A 17,867-nucleotide genomic window follows, 5' to 3' on the forward strand; every position below is an offset into this window, starting at 1 on the left:
CTATATTCTGGATAAGCCATGAAAAAACAACAAGATCATCTTGTTCCCATTTTTCAAAGCTTGGATCTTCATTTTCTGGTGGACCTGATGTAAGGTGTTTGAGGAGGGCTTTTGATTTTCCTCCTATGGCAACCTTGATCATTCTTGACCAAAGTGCATAGTTTTGACTCGATACACTTAAATTAATTTTTAAGCTATCTGATAATTTTGGTTGAGTTTGAAGGCTGATCTTTAAGAAATCAGCAAGCTGACTTGATAAGTCATGATTTTGTGGGTTTTGGGTGGTGTCGGTTTCTGTTGAGCTTGAATTAACAGGGTTACCGTCGAAAGACATGGCAGCCCTCTAATGGTAAATGATTAGAAGCGAAAAACGAGTGTAAAGATCACGGATTTACACCGTTAGCTCTGATACCATGATAATTAATAAGAATTTGATCGTTTGTATTGAATATGAATTTTATACAATCTGAATTGAGTTCTTTACAATGAGTAACTAGGCTATTTATAAGACAAACCATGTAACAGCTAATTCCTTTATTGGAATGGGGCTTTGTTACTTTTAAGGAATACTTTTGACTAAAAAAGGGAAATAGCCGTTAGGCTTCTCTCGGTCAACTCTAGTCAACACTGGTAAACCCTTTACAGGAAATGATGAGCTGAAAACGGTTCTGATCCTTTTATTTCAACACATGTAACTGGCTCCACAGCTATAGAGAACACAAATCGAATTTGATATTGTCAATTGAGCGAGCTTGATTTGAGAACTCAAACTCAAGCTTGAAGACATGGATAGAGCTTGGATTAATCCATTCGCCTAATTACATACTCCGTTATAGGGACTTATGCTATATTTGGCTGCTCATTGATCAAAATGAATTTTAGAATTATTACATAATTAAGCTTAAAAGAATACCTGCAAAATTTTAATATAACGAATGTTCAATACATGTATATGAGTATATCACAAAAAACCATAACATAATCGGAAAAAAGGAGAAACAATAATTTGAAGAGATCATTAGACTGACTAAGATATAGAAATACAATATAGAACCATAAATGATATTTTGGTATACACAAGAGCTAGCCTATGTTAATGCTTATACCAACTGCAATAAGTAAGATGGTGATTAGCCCAAAAAAGATGATCGTGTGGACACAAATAGAAACCCCACTAGTCTGCATGCTATTGAACTCAACCGCACGTCCCTTACCCGGTAGTTGAAACAACAAACCGGGTGTAAGCAGCACAAAGAGCAATACGCCTATTAGAATCGGTGCCCAATCTGCCATTTCACTTGTTATCTGATTTTCTGCTTTTGGGTCTTGTGCTTTAAGGCAAATAAATAAGAAGATATAGAAGTAGATGCCTTAGCTAAGGGACAAATGACTATAATATTATTAAGTACAAAGGACATAAACTAAATTTGTTTTTGAAGCATTGGGTGCATCGTTTTCTTGATACTAACGTTTTGTGTGACGGTATTAAGAGCCGGCAAATGGCTTGGAATATCTCTTGATTATGGTATTGTTTTTCTTTCAAGTTGAGACAGCTAAATATTGTTATAGCTAGACAATACTTGGTGGAATTTGTCAGTTTCAGAACATGCTTAAATATTTATTATATGCTCTTTTAATAGAAGTAAAAGATTATAATAAGATGAAGTAGTATATATTAGGACCTCAACCACTAAGCTATCTTGGAATCCTTAAGAAGATGGACTAGTATGTCGCTAGAAACAGGAGATATATGTATGATCACATACAAATGGTATGATCACATACAAATTTAACATGTACATCAAGACTCGCAGTTTTGATTTTTGACTCTGTTTTATTAATGGGTTGATCTGGGTGTCTTATTTCTTAATGATTAACTAAATAGTTAAAAGGAAATGGGTAAAACGGGTTAAGCACGCCCTCCTAGATTCGGCCAAAGTTGAAATTATCATTGCACTAATACTGTTAGTTAAAGTTAATGCCTTAGCGTTGTAATAATCTATTAACAAATTGATAATAATGAGACGTTATGTGTCCACCGAACACAACCCATACTTAAATGACCTTTACTCAATTCGACCAGTAATCCATCTGCCTGACCCATACCATTTTCCCACCTCCAATCAAGATCTACAGACTAATGTACTAGTTAGTTCTAGAAATTTAATTTAAGGATGCCAAATTAGACAAAATAAACATTTATTGCTTAGATCACTCTCAACCATGACATAGTTCCTCCCTAAAACTAATTGACACATAAGCGGCATATCAGCACTTCCTCATCATGACTAACCAGGACTAAACACTCCCAATCATGACATATTTCCTCATAAAAATTGAGACGTACTATATTAATTAATTATTGTATTCTACACACGATACAAACAAATATACAACTCCCCTATACAAATTATCGTCCACAAAAATGTCATAAAATGACACAATGCAGGGCTAAACATCCATGACTAAGTGGACTAGTTAACCCATCCAAGCCCTCCTGGGCGACTAGCCAGAACGTTCCTTCCGTTGGAAATGGCCTTAGAAGATTATTGTATGTCACTTGGAACATGTTCTTGTTTTTGGTTTTCGGTCAAGCATTATGCTCATAACACCTTCACATGAATCACATGGTTGGCTACTTTTCTACATTTTACAACATGAAAGATGATGATAATACCAACGAATAAAGCTTGATTACAATCTTAAATAAATTCGAACCAGTGCATTTGTAGTTATCTTTATCACTTTAAGATGATGTGTTATTCAACTCTCAAGTCATCCACCTTTTATGATCCACCATTAAAGTAAGCAAACAGGATGTATCACTTAGTAAGCCATCTACCTTTACACCTACATCAAATGCATGCTGCTTTTCTTAACCTTTTCTTTGCATAAATCATAATTACCAAATTTTCTCCTTTAAAAATCCAATAAAAAGTAACACTCTTGGGATCAATAATTGTATTCTTAATTCGTGAAATTAAAAAAGATTTTATAATAAAGCAAAAGCCCCCATATCCCACTACTTCTAAATAACATACCTTACTTCCTTCTCATAATTTCTACAATCTTTTTTTCCTTCTGAAGTTTGGCATCCCTTACCTTCATCACCAAGTAAATTAGTTCCCTCTACTTATTTCAGTTTCTGCTATCACTAAACAGAAATAAAAACTCGAGTTCAAAATATAAAACAAAATAGTGAAAAATGCACACAGATTGGGGACCTGCAGCTGTAGCAGTAGTTATGTTCATATTATTATCACCAGGGCTGCTATTTCAACTGCCAGCTAGGAATAGAGTGATAGAGTTTGGGAATATGTACACAAGTGGGATTTCGATCCTAGTTCATGCGGTTTTATACTTTTGTATTTACACTATCTTGGTTGTAGCTATTGGTATTCATATTCGAACGTAATGATAATGATGATTCTTGCATTTTGCTCAAGCTTTCAGATATACCTGTTCTCTTTCTGAGCTTGTTTTCATACTGTAAGTTGTTTTGGTATCATAAATGTTTTGCATTTAACGGATGCTTAGAATTGTAATAAGCCTATTAAATGTTTTAAAATTCCATTTCCATTTTGCTGATTCAATTTAGATCGGTTCTTCATGTGATCGAAATGTAAAACAGACTTTAACTGAAGGGATATTTGAGAAACATAAACTTCATCAACCTTCAACGTGATGAATTGAGCGGGTCGAAACTGCCCTGAAGTTTTTATCCCAGAGTAGTTAATGCGGGTCAAAAATGTAAAACAGTCTTTTGTAACAGTTATAAAAAAAATTAACAAAGAAGTGTTTGTGGTGCAATTCAACAAGCATACATAACCCAGGAACTTACATTGCAATGAGTTTCCCCTGTTATGTTTATTATACAGAAACTTTGTTTTGTTAATTTTTTTTTCTCTAAAATAAAAATATCAATATTCAATATCAAATTTTGATAATCAAATCTAAATTTGGCCCTTTTGTAACCATTGTCTTAGAAATTATTAATAAACCTGTGTGTGTATTTGATATATATGATACTGAACTTTGATAAATATAACAAAGATGATCTAGTTGTTCGCAGCGGCGAAAGTATGTAGGGGCAGGGGTAGCACCTGCTTCTAGTAATCTGAGACTTTCAGTGTTAAATTTTGGATTTTTTAATTTCCCTATGTGGATTTGAAATTTTCATGCTTAATGCTTAAAAATTAAGAGTTAAAGTCATAAATAGGTCACATATACTTTCAGTTTTGTCTCAATGTGGGCTATATACTTCAAAAAATACCAATGTATGTTATATGCTCTTAAAAGTTGTATCGATGTACACAAATTTAACAAGTTACCTGTTGAATCGGTAAAATTAATTATTTAACATTTTTTTTGCATTTTATATGGCTACAAATAAGTCATATACTTCCAGTTTTTTCCAATGTAGGCTATATACTTTCAATTTTGTTCCGATGTAGGCTATATACTTTCAGTTTTATTCCGATGTATCACCAACGTCATTCTCCACGTACAGTGCCGCGTCATCGTTTAGTTGTTTATCCGGTTAATAAGTTTTGTTCGTTCATATTAGTACACTTTATGAAAGTATCTAGCCTACATTGGTATTTTTCGGAGTATATAGCCTACATTGGGACAAAAATGAAAGTATATGACATATTTATGGCTTTAACCCAAAAATTAATCAAAATCCTCCAAATTTGGGCTAAAAGCCTCCACATTTTGACCAACCCATAAGCCCATGATCCAAAAGGTTATATATTTTCGAAGTTGTGATGTGGTCTAGCGGTTGGTTGTCTGCCTCCTTAGGGGAGGTTAGGAGTTCGACCCCCGTTGGCTACATAGTAACCCACAATTTCATCCCTGCCATGAGGTTCCACCCATGGCACCTTTCCCACATCGCGTTGGGAGGGTAATGGGGAGGGGTTTTTTTACCGTCCATGCCTCGTATGGGATTGGTGCAGGTTTCCTCCTGGGCACGCATTTGGGGGCGGGTATAACTGTGTAGAAAATGAACGCGTGGGTGGTTAGGGTCCCCTGGTTGATCCTAACAGCTGTCCAAAAAAAAGGTTATATATTTTCATGATATAATGGAAGAAAAAAATTACAGTAAATGTGTATGCTTTTAAAAAAAAATTTCGCCTTCAGTTAATAATATTTATGATTCCGCAACTGGTTGTTCGTGTACGAATATCGTCACATCACATCAGGTTAAAACATCACTAGCCGTAAAAAAAAATTACAAATAACACGGTTAGGCAGTAAAAATACTTGTCATCCTCAAGTAACATGAACACAGAAAACTTCATCCGTTTTTCTAGAAAAGGTTTACGACCATAGATTTCAAATTAAGCTACAGATGCATTAATACTGTCCAGCGAGATCGATAACAGAAAAACGATGCATATATATTTTATAAATATCTTAATGACAACACAAAACTATAAAATCTGATTCAACATAATGCAGAGATAGCCAGACAAAGCTAGCATTAATCCTTATAGATCGAGATCCAACCAACATTAACCAGTATAGATATGGATATGAACAGCAAGTACCAGAATAGCGTATAGAACGAAAAATATAAGCGTGTGAACTGCAATCGCCTTGCCGTTAGTATGCATGCTTCCAAACTCCATATGTTTTCCGTTTCCAGGTAACTGAAATAGCAGTCCAGGTTGCAACAGTATGAAGAGTACAACACCGATGAGTACGGGTCCCCAATCAGCCATTATAACTGCACTCTCTGGTTGATGATGTGTAATAAAAACTTGGATTTTGAAGTTTAAATAATGAGTAGATTATTGCAGATGAGATGTGAATTGGGGGTTTGAATTAACCAGGTTTAATGTGTAACGTAGTGTATGAAAAAGTGTGTTCACGTGGACATCGTTTCCCACAAATGCAAAGTAATTCGCTATTTTGATTCCTTTTGCTTATTGTATTTGCAATTTTTATTTTATTCGTGTACCATTCGATGATGTGAAAAAAGGTACAATTTTAAATACTAGTTCATTAAGAATTAATTATGCCACCAGTTTTCCCAAAATTATACACATTTTTTTTCTTTTTAAAATTATAATGATAGTTCCTATGATTTTTGAATTGCACAAGAGTGGCCATAAACCTAACGTCAGTTATTTAGTTAACGAAACAAATTAACTGGCATTAGATTTAGGACTGCCGTTGTGTCTATTGTCATTTTTCAATCGATGTATATCTAGTTTAGAACTACCGTTAGGTTTACTCTTTAGCCTACCTGCATTTGAGTTTAAATACTATGTCATCCCCGAATCACTTAAACGGGAACAAATAAAATTTCCCTTTACAAAGTTTCCGAGAAGAAGCTAATATTCAAAAATACGCAGATTAACTGAATTATTTCATAACCGTTTTTATGCCCTACCAAATACAACATGAGGATATTAAATATCATCTGTTTATTCAGTTTCCTTTAAGTTTTTTAACAAATTCTAATTTTTATATTTAGACCATTTGTAATGGTTGTGGTGTGGATTTTTTGATGATGCGGCGGTATGAGTTGAAAATGTGAAGTAATGGTGATGTGAGTGAGTGTGGTTGATAAGTGTTGTGATGATGTGGTAAAAAATGATCAGTAGAGTTAGTAAAAAGGGGATAAAGATATTATTAAAAAAATAATCAACTGATCAAAAACTTCCGATCTAAACCCACACTCGTTGCTTTGCTCGTTGCTTTCCAACCCACGCCTACACCCATACCCTAACCCACACATTGTTACTTCAAATTTGGGTGTGGTTTGGTGCCACATCACCACTCACGCCGTGGATTTTAAACAGTTACAAATGGTCTTGTGTAATGACTTTAGAATTGCCATGAATGCAATAATTAAACTAGCAAGCACTAATCACAGACTACAATTCAATATTAAATTAAAAACAATATTAACTGGAAACCGTAATCAAAGTTACTGATTTTGATTTCTGAACTGAAGCAGAAAAAGGAACCCTGCGACAGGGAGTAACACGATTCCTTCCGAAAGCTAAGCTGAACATACTCAACACTTTCTTCACGTGATCTGCACTTCTCGGCCGCATGGTATTTCCACGTCGGATCGCTGTAATATCTGGCCTCCGGTACTTGATGTGCGGTCGAACACGCCCCGTCGCTGAAGAACAATGACATTTCCGATGACTTTGCTTCGGCGGTTTCTGGCGAATCTGCGTTGTTAGTTATTTCGTGGTCTGATGGCAGGAGTTCTTTAGCGTTTGATAGTGTGACTATTGAAATTACGATCAATGGTAAGTGGAGTGCAATTTTATGCACTGAAGCCACCGGTAATTCGTCGAAAGCTTTCTTGTTCTTTTTGCTGCTTTATAGCTAATTTATTATATCAGTTGGACAATGGATGATGGTAACTCTAACGTGGAGTGGATAAGGGGTACTTTTTGGGTTATGACGCTCACATGACAATGATGGGGGAATAAGGGAGTTGTAATGGGGGCTTTTTTTTGGGAGGTTTGTTGAAAGTTTTAGTTGATGTGGTAAGATTTAATTAGAAGTTAGGGTAAAAAGTTGTTAAAAGGGTAAAAAAAAAAAAGGTTTAATAAATAATAAAATATTAAAAAAACTTTCTAAAATGTGTTTGACATCCGATGATATACGCCCCACAAGACTTAGACCACAATCGCCCATTACAATCGTTTGTGGGGCGTTTTTGGTGACACCTAGGAGTAGATTGGGGGGACAAACGCCCCATTATCTGTGGTCTAAGTAACCTAAAAGTTTCTCAGAAGACTTTTTAGGTCCAAAAAGTAAATTAATGAGGATTGGTATTTTTACCATCATATATATTTACTTCTTCTACATAAATTTTTCAAAATACCCTTAATGATAAGCTTACACAAACTTTTGTTATAATTTATCAAAGGATATTTTTGAAAGAAAAGCATGAAATGTTGGTAGAACAAGTAAATGTGACGGTGGAAGTATCATCTCCCAGTACTAAATTTATTGAAAAGCGAAAACAATAACATTGTTCTTGTGGTTTAGAAAATTCGAAATATATTCTTTTGTGATGGATAATAAAATTAGTTCATAAGTGTACGGTTAGATTTTGTTGTTGGGAGAAAGATTTTTCATGTTAATGCTATTCGAAATGATAAATATTTATTTATGTGTACATAATCTAATCAGATCATTTAACTCTATTGTAATGAGAGTGCTTATGCCTATTGTAATTATAAACAAGTATATATAGCACATAAAAATATAGTACATAACATTCAATGTCGAATTTTTAGTGACGTTAATTCAAATGCACATGTATAATGACAACCCTCTTGAAAAATATATATATTTTTAATTGATACGATAAGTATCTTGTTTGCCTTTAATGTTAGGATCAAGGTACGTCATATTTGCTTTCTTTCTGGAAAAATTACGCAATTACTCCATGTGGTTTACTCATGATTATACCGATGGTCTCTGTATTTTTTTACATGGTAGTCATCGTGGTTTGCACAAGTTAACTTCAGTCTAACGATCTATGGGTAGAGTTTGTGGTTTGTAGTGGAAGTATACCGATGAGTTGAGTTATGCTACTTTAGGTTATATTTAGGATTTTCGGTGGTGTTTGGTTAACAGACTGATGGTGTCATGTGGCTTAAGGTCTTTTATAATTTGTTGGTTTGTTTGGTTTCACCTGTATTGACTACTCGTTTCTTCGATTTGTCTTTCCATGATAGTTCTCCGATACTCTTTTCCAGATTCTCTTCGTACATCTCGTTGGCTCAGATGAGTAGTTGTTACTGTTTCTCAGTGTCTTCTGTGTCAAGGTGTTTTTTTGTTGGTTTGGATTTCAGCTTTTTCTACATCATCTCGGGTGTTTCGTCCCTATATTATGTATAGGGGCCGGTTTGGTGGGTTGAGATTTCTTATTGGGTTGCTTTAGTTATCATCGGATTGTCTCAATTTCACGCCATCAAATTTCTATCAATAATTTACTTTTGCATTCCTCATATTGTTCAGCGCGAAGAAGTGAGTTTTGATGGTGATATTGTTTGTTTCAATCGATTGGTTTAAATTGTGTTGGTGCTTGGTTAATTTTAATCAATGTACTCATAATCAAGTTCAATATGTAGTTCAAATAGATCTGCCAAATTTAGTCAATCAGACATGTTACAATCTGGATCAATATTACAGTCTGCCCCTCGGGATGGTTAAAGGATCGGGTTCCTGTAATGCGATTCGGGTTTCCTCCCGAACGCGTGTGTGTGTGCAAATGATGAGTGTCGTTGAAATAAATGATACGCTGATGCAAGCTTGTCGTTCAAAAAAAAAAATTATGTAACTCAGTTGACGTTTAAAAAAATTTATATTTAACTCAGAAGGGCCTGCGATTAGTTGCCAAGCAACCCGAGTTCAATTCCTGGGGGCGGAAAGTATTCTCTCCAATTTCCTGCGATTAGTTTCCAAGCAACCTAGGTCCCGCGATTAGTTGTCAAGCAACCCGGGTAGGAGTTTCCTTCTAGCGTGTGTGGGTGCAAATGATGAGGGTCGTTGAAATAAGTGATCCGCTGATGCAAATTCACCGTTACAAAAAAAAAAAAAAAAAAAAAAAAATCTACACTAATTACTATTACTATTACTTTACTAATATAACTAATAGACAAAATTTGTCTTATTTGTTATGAATAGTCCTATTTAATTTTTTACTTTTTACAAATCTAACCCCCTAAGTTCTATTAAAATACAAATCGAACCCCCCACTTTATACATATATTCTAAATTATTATTTATCCCATCACTAACAGCAAAAATACTAAATAATAACACCTACCATGCTTTACCGACTTGTACACCACGCTCAAACAGTAGGACTCACATAGGCCAATAATGTGCTACTTTTTTTTTTTTGTCTCCAACGATAAAAGAAGCAACTTTCTTAAAAGGAACAACACTTCAATGCTATCAAAAGATGTCAAAAAAACATTATATTTTACAAAATAGATCAACTAACTTTAACGCTAAACCTTTCACAAATGGAACAACACTTCAATGTTAGATGTCGAAAAAAAAATCTTTTTTACAAAATATATCAAGATTTTTTTTTTAACTCGCATTCAAAACGGAGACCCCGGCGCGAAGCGAGGGCTCCCTAACTAGTTTGATTCTATTTATCGTCAAAAATAAATAATAATCGAGCGCTATATGAACTTATAGATAACTCAATCTTGAATAGCATCACAGAAACACCAAATTCAATTGCTACATTATATATTTTATTTGCTTTTGAAGTTAGGACCAAGGTATATCTCTGCATTTTTTTGTTATGAACTGAAAAAGACGTAAAACCATCTATGCTTAATCTATATTTATTATCCATGCATGTGTAGTTGTCTCTCTTTTACTAGTAATTTATTTGCCTTTTTTCAGGATTCGTATATTATTTTCTCTAAACATCCATCCATAAAAAGATGAAAAAGTTGTCAAATACATCACTCTTTTTCAACATCAATAATTACCTTTACTAGCGTCATGAAAGCGTGAATTAAATCATGCTTTCCATTTTTTTATATTTTTCACTAGACTCGTATAATATCCATGTTACTCCATACCTAACTTTGTTAATTGCTAAACCTACATACATTTTTTATAATCAATTTGTTCTAGAAAATTTTTTATGCAACTATGACCAATATCATCCGTAAACGGGGAGTGTCATCTTATTGTTACAAGTGTTGACTGATGTATTATTTTCGATTAAAAAAAAAAAAAATCATACCTCACATGTGATTTAAGAACAAAATCAAAATTAGCCAAAATAGCCTGAATAACAAGAAATTGGCAATGTTGAGCAGAACATTAATAAAAATGTAAATGGATCGTAACATTATCAAATTCAATAGAAACCAATATATCCAGATTATGTAAATAACTAAACCATATGAAAAATAATAAGTTAACCAAGGTACATATGGATCCCAATGGCTAACAAGAAAATACAAATAAGAGCGAAATAGATAACAGAATGAACCAGAATTGAAACACCACTTGTTTGAAAATTACCAAATTCCACAATCTTGTTGTGCCCTGGTATCTGAATCAGCAGACCCGGTGTTAGTAATATGAAGAGCACAACAGCTACAAACACCGGTCCCCAATCCGACATTTTCTCGAATTATCGGATATGTTTTATTGATTGATTGATTTGTGTTTTTGTGAAGTTTTTGGGTGGGTGTGTTGTGTATATACAGTTGGTTTTTAAGGATCAGTGGTGGAGGAAGAGACAAGATAGGTATGACTGTGAAAGGGGAAAAGTGAACTTATTGCTTACTCAAGTTAATCTTGATTCATAAATGGATTCCCACTTGCTAACCCCATTGTAATGTTGTACTAATTGCAACTTGGTCCCTAAGTTTTAGTGCATCACAATTTCATTATATTTTTACGCATATATTACAACAAGTTTCAGATATATCGTTTGTTTCATAATATATGAATCACTCCGTATTATAAGATCAGTTTTGATCAGTTTTGTTTCATAATACCCCGCACGATATCAGCAATTCAGACCATAGCATATAATGCTTTTTCAACACCCCTCAACTTCGACTCAATTTACACGAGGACCCCTCAAGTTTACACTTTTCTATGGGTAGAAAACGTAAATATATATATAATTTTATTAAAATAAAATAAAATAATTTTACCCGAATTTTTAACGAGCCTTATCTTCTCGCTCGGTGCGAGTTAAATTTTTTCGAGACCACCGTTCACCTCGAAAAAATCAGACGAACCCAATGGGACTAACTATACGCGAAACGGACATCGTTAAAAAACACTAGATAACGGATCCTATATTCTCGCTCGGTGCGAGTAAAGTTTTTCCGAGACCACCGTTTAACTCGAAATAATTTTACGAACACAACGTAACTAACTATACGCGAAACGGACATCGTTATAAAAACACTAAATATTTCGGACTATATTACATACATATACATACAAGTTCAACAAACAACCCAATCTACTATATATAAGAAACACGCGGTCCAATTTTTTTCTAATTCAGACCACATAGCATGTAATGCTTTTTCAACACCCACAATAAAAAAAATCACAAAATGGTCCACTTTGCATTTATCATATAGAATGCTTGAATTTAAAAAAAAAAAAAAAAAAAGTTGTCGAACGATTTTAGCTGATCTTCTAACGTCGACAGATTTTAGCTGTTAATCGCCGTTAACCTTCTCGCACCCACCATCATCGTATCTGCCGTTGCCATCCAGCATCTTACTTTCTGACTTACCTACCTTCGAGTCCTTCGCAGGTAAATTTTTTTTTTTTTTTTTAATTTTATTTATACCTTCTTATGCGTGTTTGCACTATCCATTGTTGTATTCCGTTTGATTGCTTCATATGATTTCTGTAGATTCTTTCTCTCTTCTATTAAATGTGCCGGTCATCAATGTTAAGTATGTGAAAACTGTTATCTATTAGTTATGTTCTTGATTTAGGGTTTGAAGAACCTATCCAAACAGTCGTTAGATGCGAAATTAAATTTAGGGTTTGGGCAGAAATTGTTGAGATGTTGTGGAGAAATTTGTTGTAAAGGGAATGCTTGAAATTGATAATGGATTTTAGAACATATTACCTGACCCAAAGAAAGGAAGTGATGTAATAAAACTAAACATTTTAGCTGCTGTGTAGTTACTTTGTCACCAACTATGTTTCAACCACAACCAATTTACCAACACCTGCAACATGCCAAAGAAATTATATTAAAAAACACTAAGTATTAAAAATTTAGTATACAACTAAACTACCTTAACAAATAATAACAACCATGTTCGATAATGAATGAAATAGTTTTTGTCATCAGTTCTCAAAGTTTGAAATTTTTTTATGAATGAATATGTTTAATTCAGGTTAATTGTTTGTTCTTTGATTTTAGTTACTTTTGACTTCAAATTAACTGCTAATGTGAAGTTGCTTGATCTGTTTTGAAAAAAAAAAAAAAAAAAAAAAGACAGTCATGATCAAAAGAAAGTCATGACCAAAAATAAAGTGAAATGCTTGACATATTTGAACCATATGACTTTGGCATGTTAAAATTGTTTTGACCTAATTACCTAATATTTTGGCATGTTATGACTGTTGTGATTTCATGACCAATTTTGGAAGGGAAAAAAAGTGAAGTTGCAATATGTGTTTTGAACTGTTTTGGCACTTTAAATAAGCTTGACAATAAGTCATGACTGTTGTGATTCCAAGACCAATTTTGACACTTAAAAAATCTTTGAACTGCTTTCAACAAGATGACATTGGTCATGACCATATGTGTTGACCAGTTTTGACCAGCAACAACAAATGTATAAAGTTTTGACCAACTTCACCAAATGTATATATTTTTTACCAACTTCATCAATGTCTATATTATTTTCTGGAATTAACACCTATGTTGATGACCATTTTGACACCTTATGTTCATTTTGACACCTTAAGTTAGGTTTTTAAAAGAGAACCCATTTTGACACCTTACTAAAAGACTACATAACTTAGGTTTTTATAAGGAACAAGCAACAAGGTAGTTTGTATGTTGTGTATGTAGTGGTGTAGTTTATGCGCTACAAGTAATTTATGTAGTCTATGAAGTTGACAACCCTTAAATAAATTCTATGAACTGAAACCAGTTGAAACAAATCTATCCGAAGAGCAGAAAAAATATATTGACGGCACTTTCAATCCTGACCAGATAATCGGTTTAATCAAAAAAAATTTTTTATTGAATTATAGTTATAGTTGGTGTTTTGATAGAATTGATGATTGATTTATTGCTTTTGGTAATTGATTTAATCAACTAAATTTTAATTGATTTAAAGTCATAGTTCATGTTATATTCTTTAATTGAATTAATTATTGATTGATAATTGATGATTGATTTTGTATTGTTGTTTCATTATTCCTTTGATCTACAGTAATACAATACTGATGGAGATTTACTAAAAAATGGATGTCAGTGACGATGGAAAACAGATTACACAATTTCCTGATGATATTTTGAACCTGATTTACGAAAAACTAGACGAAGAGTGTGATCAAAGATCTTTTTGCCTAACTGGTCACCGTTTTCTTGATAGCACAATTTCAAGTTGTAAATGCTTAAAGGATGTTACCAAGCTACGTAAGTCATACAACCTTGATTCAATTGTGCTTGGTACATATCTTTGTCGTTTCAGGCATTTTGATTCGATATCGGTTCTTAATCTGCATTATACTCCCATTACGGACAACGGTTTGGAAACGTTAACTAGATATTGTAATAACTCCGTGATACACGTGGATCTTAGGGGTTGTGATGACATCACAAACGCAGGAATTTGTTTTCTGAAACAAAATTGTCCTCAACTCCGGGTACTCAAAATAAGCAATTGTAAGAAATTAGTTGGATTAACATCGGAACAAGGTTTTTCGGAAACTTTGACTTATTTATCAGCAGATGCACGTGTCCTTTACCCAACTGGATTGTTAAGTGGAGGCGGTCTTGAGTATCTAATAATTTATGATCGTGATAACAATCCTAAGAATAAGGATTGTTTACTGAAAATTGGTTCAGGCATGGCTAAAAATCTTAAAATCCTTTCATTTTTGAGGGGATCCTATGTTGACGATGATATCATCGTCAATGTTACAAAAGGGTGTCCTTTACTACAAGAGTTGCACTTAACATATTGTAAAGGAATCCGGGATCGTGGTTGGCTTTCTATTGGATTACATTGTCAAAATTTGGAGACACTACATGTGAACAAGGCCAAGTACCTTACTACTAAAGGATTACGAGCTTTGACTAATTGCTCCAAATTATCCGTGTTGTACATCAACGATTGCCCACTAATCGATTCATATGATATTCACGAGTTTGAGATGAAGAGACCAGATGTCAAGATAATAGAGGATGACGCGTGTCCATCCTACCCAAGTTGGGGATTGATTCCGATGTAGTTTTTTTCCCTTAATAATAATTATGCTTTGTTTGCGTTTTGTTCTGTTTTATTTCTTACATTCAGTGACTTGGTCTTGTGTTTTTGTAACAACAGTAATCTTCATATCCTATCCTGAGTGATTTTTTATTTTCAGCACAATATATTCATGATTTTGTATTTTTTTTTTTTATTCAACGGCATGAGTGTGTTGATTTAGTTGTGCCTCTTTATAGTCTCTCGTTTAGGTTAGGGTGTGCATAGTACGAGAAAATTTGAAAGAAATTAAAAGACCGGACCGAAATGGACCGAAACCGAGCATACAGTCCTTAATTTTTTATATTTTTTAGTCTTCGGTATGGGACAGACCGAACCTAAAAAATCAAAAAATTTGACCCGACCCAATGTCGAATACATATTCTTTGTTATTAACATATCATATTCATGTGTTGTTAAGTACTTATTAGAGTTCGCAATTTTAAATCATCCAACTATAATTTGTTGGTTTCACTTTTATTCTCTAATGGGTTAAGCTAAAGCAAAAAGTTATAATTCTAAAGAAATTGAGTTGAATGTCATAGAAGATGTATCCAAGTTCATAAAACATTATAGATCACCTTAGTTAGCAAAAGTTGGTTTCTTATAAGTTTTATATGATGATAGTTTCTGCTGTAACAAGCACATTATTTGAAAGTTTTTAAACAAGTGCTTGACCCGCAAAATAATTACTCCTTTTGGTCTGAACCGTTTTGACTTTTGTACATTTTATCATTTGATCACTTTTATTACTAATATGAGGCTGATTATACTGTTTGGGGTAAAGAAGCGAGAGCCTGGATAGTACGAAATCTGTTGGAAAAGGATGGGTTTTTTAAGCTCTCAACAGAGGATATCGATATCATCTGCAAATAAACAGACGGTATCTTAAATCTTATTTCCTTTCGTCTTTTTTAATTTTAAAATTAAATGCTGAATTAATTTTTCATCTTCATCTGTTAATGGCATGACGTATGTTACTTCTACTTTGACTCGCTTCAGGATATTCAGGATCTGACATGAAGAATTTAGTGAAAGATGCTTCAATGGGTCCACATAGGGAAGCTTTGAAACAAGGCACTGATATCACTAGATAAAAGGTTGCATACCATAGACTGATAGACAAGAAGTTTCCTACACAAAACATAAGCCAAGTGTCCACGTGGTGCTTCTATATTCCCTAAACACCTTCTCAGATGATCGTACAAGTTACGAGTAGTCTACAAACTGAACTTTTATTAAAAACCACCATTTTTTAAATCTTGTGTGCTTTCTTTTGCTTCAACATCATACACTTGTTGATATATCTGGGCAGGAGCAACAAATAGACCACAAGAATTAGATGAGGCAGCTAGGAGACGACTTACCAAACGACTTTACATTCCACTTCCTTCCTCAGGTACAACTTTCAACTATTTGGTTCTACAGCTCTTTGTACTTATCAGACTTTGCAATTTCAAATCATCCAACCATAATTGGTTGGTTTCACTTTTATCTGTGATGGGTTAAAGCTAAAGCTAAAAGTTTTAATTCTTAAGAAATTCAGTTGAACGGTCATCCAAGGTGTATCCATGTTCAGAAAACATTATACATCGCCTTATTTAGCAAAATTTGGTTTCTTATACTTTTTATATGATATTTTTATTTATGTAGTAACATTGAGCACCTTATTTGAAAGTTTTTTAGTAAGTGGTTGACCCGCAAAAATAATTACCCGTTTTGGTGTGAACCGTTTTGACTTGCACTTGCATCACTTTTTATTACTAATATGAGGCTGATCATATCGTTTGGGGGTAAAGAAGCGAGAGCCTGGATAGTAAGAAATCTGTTGGAAAAGGATGGGCTTTTTAAGCTCTCAACAGAGGATATTGATATCATCTGCAAAGAAACAGAAGGTATTTTAAATCTTACATTTCCTTTCATCTTTTTTTTATTGCGGTTATTTTATTTATTATAAATGCTGAATTTTTCTCATCTTCCTCTGTTAATGGGATGGCGTATGTAACTTCTACTTCTACTCGTTTCAGGGTATTCAGGATCTGACATGAAGAATTTAGTGAAAGATGCTTCAATGGGTCCACTGAGGGAGGCTTTGAAACAAGGCACTGATATCACTACACTTCAAAAGGACGATATGAGACCAGTTACTTTAGTGGTACGTGCCTCTAAATTATGCTAAAGTTCATTTGGAATTAAATTATTTATGAGTTCATTAACATGTAATATTAATGTATTTTGTCTTTTTCTCTGTAGGACTTCAAAAATGCACTGAAAGAGGTGAGACCTTCTGTTTCTGTTAATGAACTTGACACGTATGTGCACTGGAACAATCAATTTGGGAGCATGGCACCCCCATCAAGCATGTAGTTTTGAAGCAAATTTTGATAATTCGCTAGTTAACAACTCGAAAGGGCACAAATTTGAAATCATGTTCTTCATCTGTAACATTTGTTTATAGAAACCTGTTACTCGAGTCATCATGTCGTATTAAAGTCCATATGTTCAAATTTCAGCCGTACATGAATGAGTATATTAAGTTTAGCTTCTTAACAGATTATATACCATTTGTCAAGGGGCAATGAAATCACATTGCATCACCTATGTCAAATGTCTAAGATTCTACTAAAAATAATGACGATCACCCAATGACTTGTTAATGTTGTTTTGTTTTGTTTTGTTGTGGGTTGTTAATTTGTTATCCATATTAGATTAGATGTTCAATGAGGCACATTTCTTGCATTTGAAAGGGGGCTCTCCATGGCATATTTTGATTATGATCTTCACTTAATACGATCAATGCACAGTTCACCATAGCTTCCTTTTGCTCTTTTAACGTAAGCTCTTAAAGCATAATGGAAGTGGTTAGTGGCAAGA

At 33.8% G+C, this 17,867-nt stretch overlaps 5 protein-coding genes and 1 long non-coding RNA gene across 7 annotated transcripts; 4 read left to right on the forward strand and 2 right to left on the reverse strand.

The window, feature by feature from the left end:
- Positions 1-1,083: 1,083 nt before the first annotated feature.
- LOC139861401 (uncharacterized) lies at positions 1,084-1,293 on the reverse strand. Its single transcript, XM_071849786.1, has one exon. The coding sequence runs from the start codon at positions 1,291-1,293 to the stop codon at positions 1,084-1,086; it is 210 nt and encodes a 69-aa protein (XP_071705887.1).
- Positions 1,294-3,088: 1,795 nt separating this feature from the next.
- Positions 3,089-3,526, forward strand: LOC139861127 (uncharacterized). Its single transcript, XM_071849427.1, has one exon. The coding sequence runs from the start codon at positions 3,206-3,208 to the stop codon at positions 3,413-3,415; it is 210 nt and encodes a 69-aa protein (XP_071705528.1). The 5' UTR covers positions 3,089-3,205; the 3' UTR covers positions 3,416-3,526.
- Positions 3,527-5,516: 1,990 nt separating this feature from the next.
- On the reverse strand, positions 5,517-11,190 carry LOC139863554 (uncharacterized). The gene is made up of 3 exons (XM_071852174.1): positions 10,942-11,190; positions 6,945-7,253; positions 5,517-5,764 (listed from the first exon to the last, which is right to left on the reverse strand). Exons 1-3 carry the CDS (start codon positions 11,144-11,146, stop codon positions 5,517-5,519), a joined length of 762 nt encoding a protein of 253 aa, XP_071708275.1. The 5' UTR covers positions 11,147-11,190.
- A 943-nt stretch (positions 11,191-12,133) lies between these two features.
- On the forward strand, positions 12,134-14,992 carry LOC139861154 (F-box/LRR-repeat protein 12-like). Of its 2 annotated transcripts, XM_071849452.1 has the most exons (3): positions 12,134-12,307; positions 13,671-13,729; positions 13,953-14,992. In XM_071849452.1, exon 3 carries the CDS (start codon positions 13,987-13,989, stop codon positions 14,977-14,979), a length of 993 nt encoding a protein of 330 aa, XP_071705553.1. In that variant the 5' UTR covers positions 12,134-12,307; positions 13,671-13,729; positions 13,953-13,986; the 3' UTR covers positions 14,980-14,992. The 2 variants fall into 2 exon arrangements, with proteins under 2 accessions (XP_071705553.1, XP_071705552.1); XM_071849451.1 differs by lacking the exon at positions 13,671-13,729 and having other exon boundaries at positions 12,135-12,307; positions 13,956-14,992.
- Positions 14,993-15,288: 296 nt separating this feature from the next.
- On the forward strand, positions 15,289-16,888 carry LOC139861156 (uncharacterized). Its single transcript, XR_011763662.1, has 3 exons — positions 15,289-15,876; positions 15,996-16,392; positions 16,793-16,888. It is a non-coding gene; the product is annotated as an uncharacterized lncRNA (long non-coding RNA).
- Positions 16,889-17,024: 136 nt separating this feature from the next.
- Positions 17,025-17,629, forward strand: LOC139861203 (ATPase family AAA domain-containing protein FIGL1-like). Its single transcript, XM_071849522.1, has 2 exons — positions 17,025-17,148; positions 17,247-17,629. The coding sequence occupies exons 1-2, from the start codon at positions 17,038-17,040 to the stop codon at positions 17,358-17,360; spliced, it is 225 nt and encodes a 74-aa protein (XP_071705623.1). The 5' UTR covers positions 17,025-17,037; the 3' UTR covers positions 17,361-17,629.
- Positions 17,630-17,867: the final 238 nt, after the last annotated feature.

The sequence above is a fragment of the Rutidosis leptorrhynchoides genome, chromosome 8 (assembly GCF_046630445.1).
Source record: "Rutidosis leptorrhynchoides isolate AG116_Rl617_1_P2 chromosome 8, CSIRO_AGI_Rlap_v1, whole genome shotgun sequence".
NCBI lineage: Eukaryota > Viridiplantae > Streptophyta > Magnoliopsida > Asterales > Asteraceae > Rutidosis > Rutidosis leptorrhynchoides.

What these genes read in the sequence shown, in the direction of transcription:
- LOC139861401 (XM_071849786.1), bottom strand. Translation starts at nt 1,293, where the DNA reads ATGGCAGATTGGGCACCGATTCTAATAGGCGTATTGCTCTTTGTGCTG.
- LOC139861127 (XM_071849427.1), top strand. Translation starts at nt 3,206, where the DNA reads ATGCACACAGATTGGGGACCTGCAGCTGTAGCAGTAGTTATGTTCATA.
- LOC139863554 (XM_071852174.1), bottom strand. Translation starts at nt 11,146, where the DNA reads ATGTCGGATTGGGGACCGGTGTTTGTAGCTGTTGTGCTCTTCATATTA. An exon ending in TGGGATCCATATGTACCTTG is followed by an intron (nt 7,254 to 10,941) that starts GTTAACTTATTA and finishes TAATTTCAATAG; the next exon opens with TCACACTATCAAACGCTAAA. An exon ending in CAGTTCAGAAATCAAAATCA is followed by an intron (nt 5,765 to 6,944) that starts GTAACTTTGATT and finishes TCAAAATCCAAG; the next exon opens with TTTTTATTACACATCATCAA.
- LOC139861154 (XM_071849452.1), top strand. Translation starts at nt 13,987, where the DNA reads ATGGATGTCAGTGACGATGGAAAACAGATTACACAATTTCCTGATGAT.
- LOC139861203 (XM_071849522.1), top strand. Translation starts at nt 17,038, where the DNA reads ATGAAGAATTTAGTGAAAGATGCTTCAATGGGTCCACTGAGGGAGGCT. An exon ending in TGAGACCAGTTACTTTAGTG is followed by an intron (nt 17,149 to 17,246) that starts GTACGTGCCTCT and finishes TTTTCTCTGTAG; the next exon opens with GACTTCAAAAATGCACTGAA.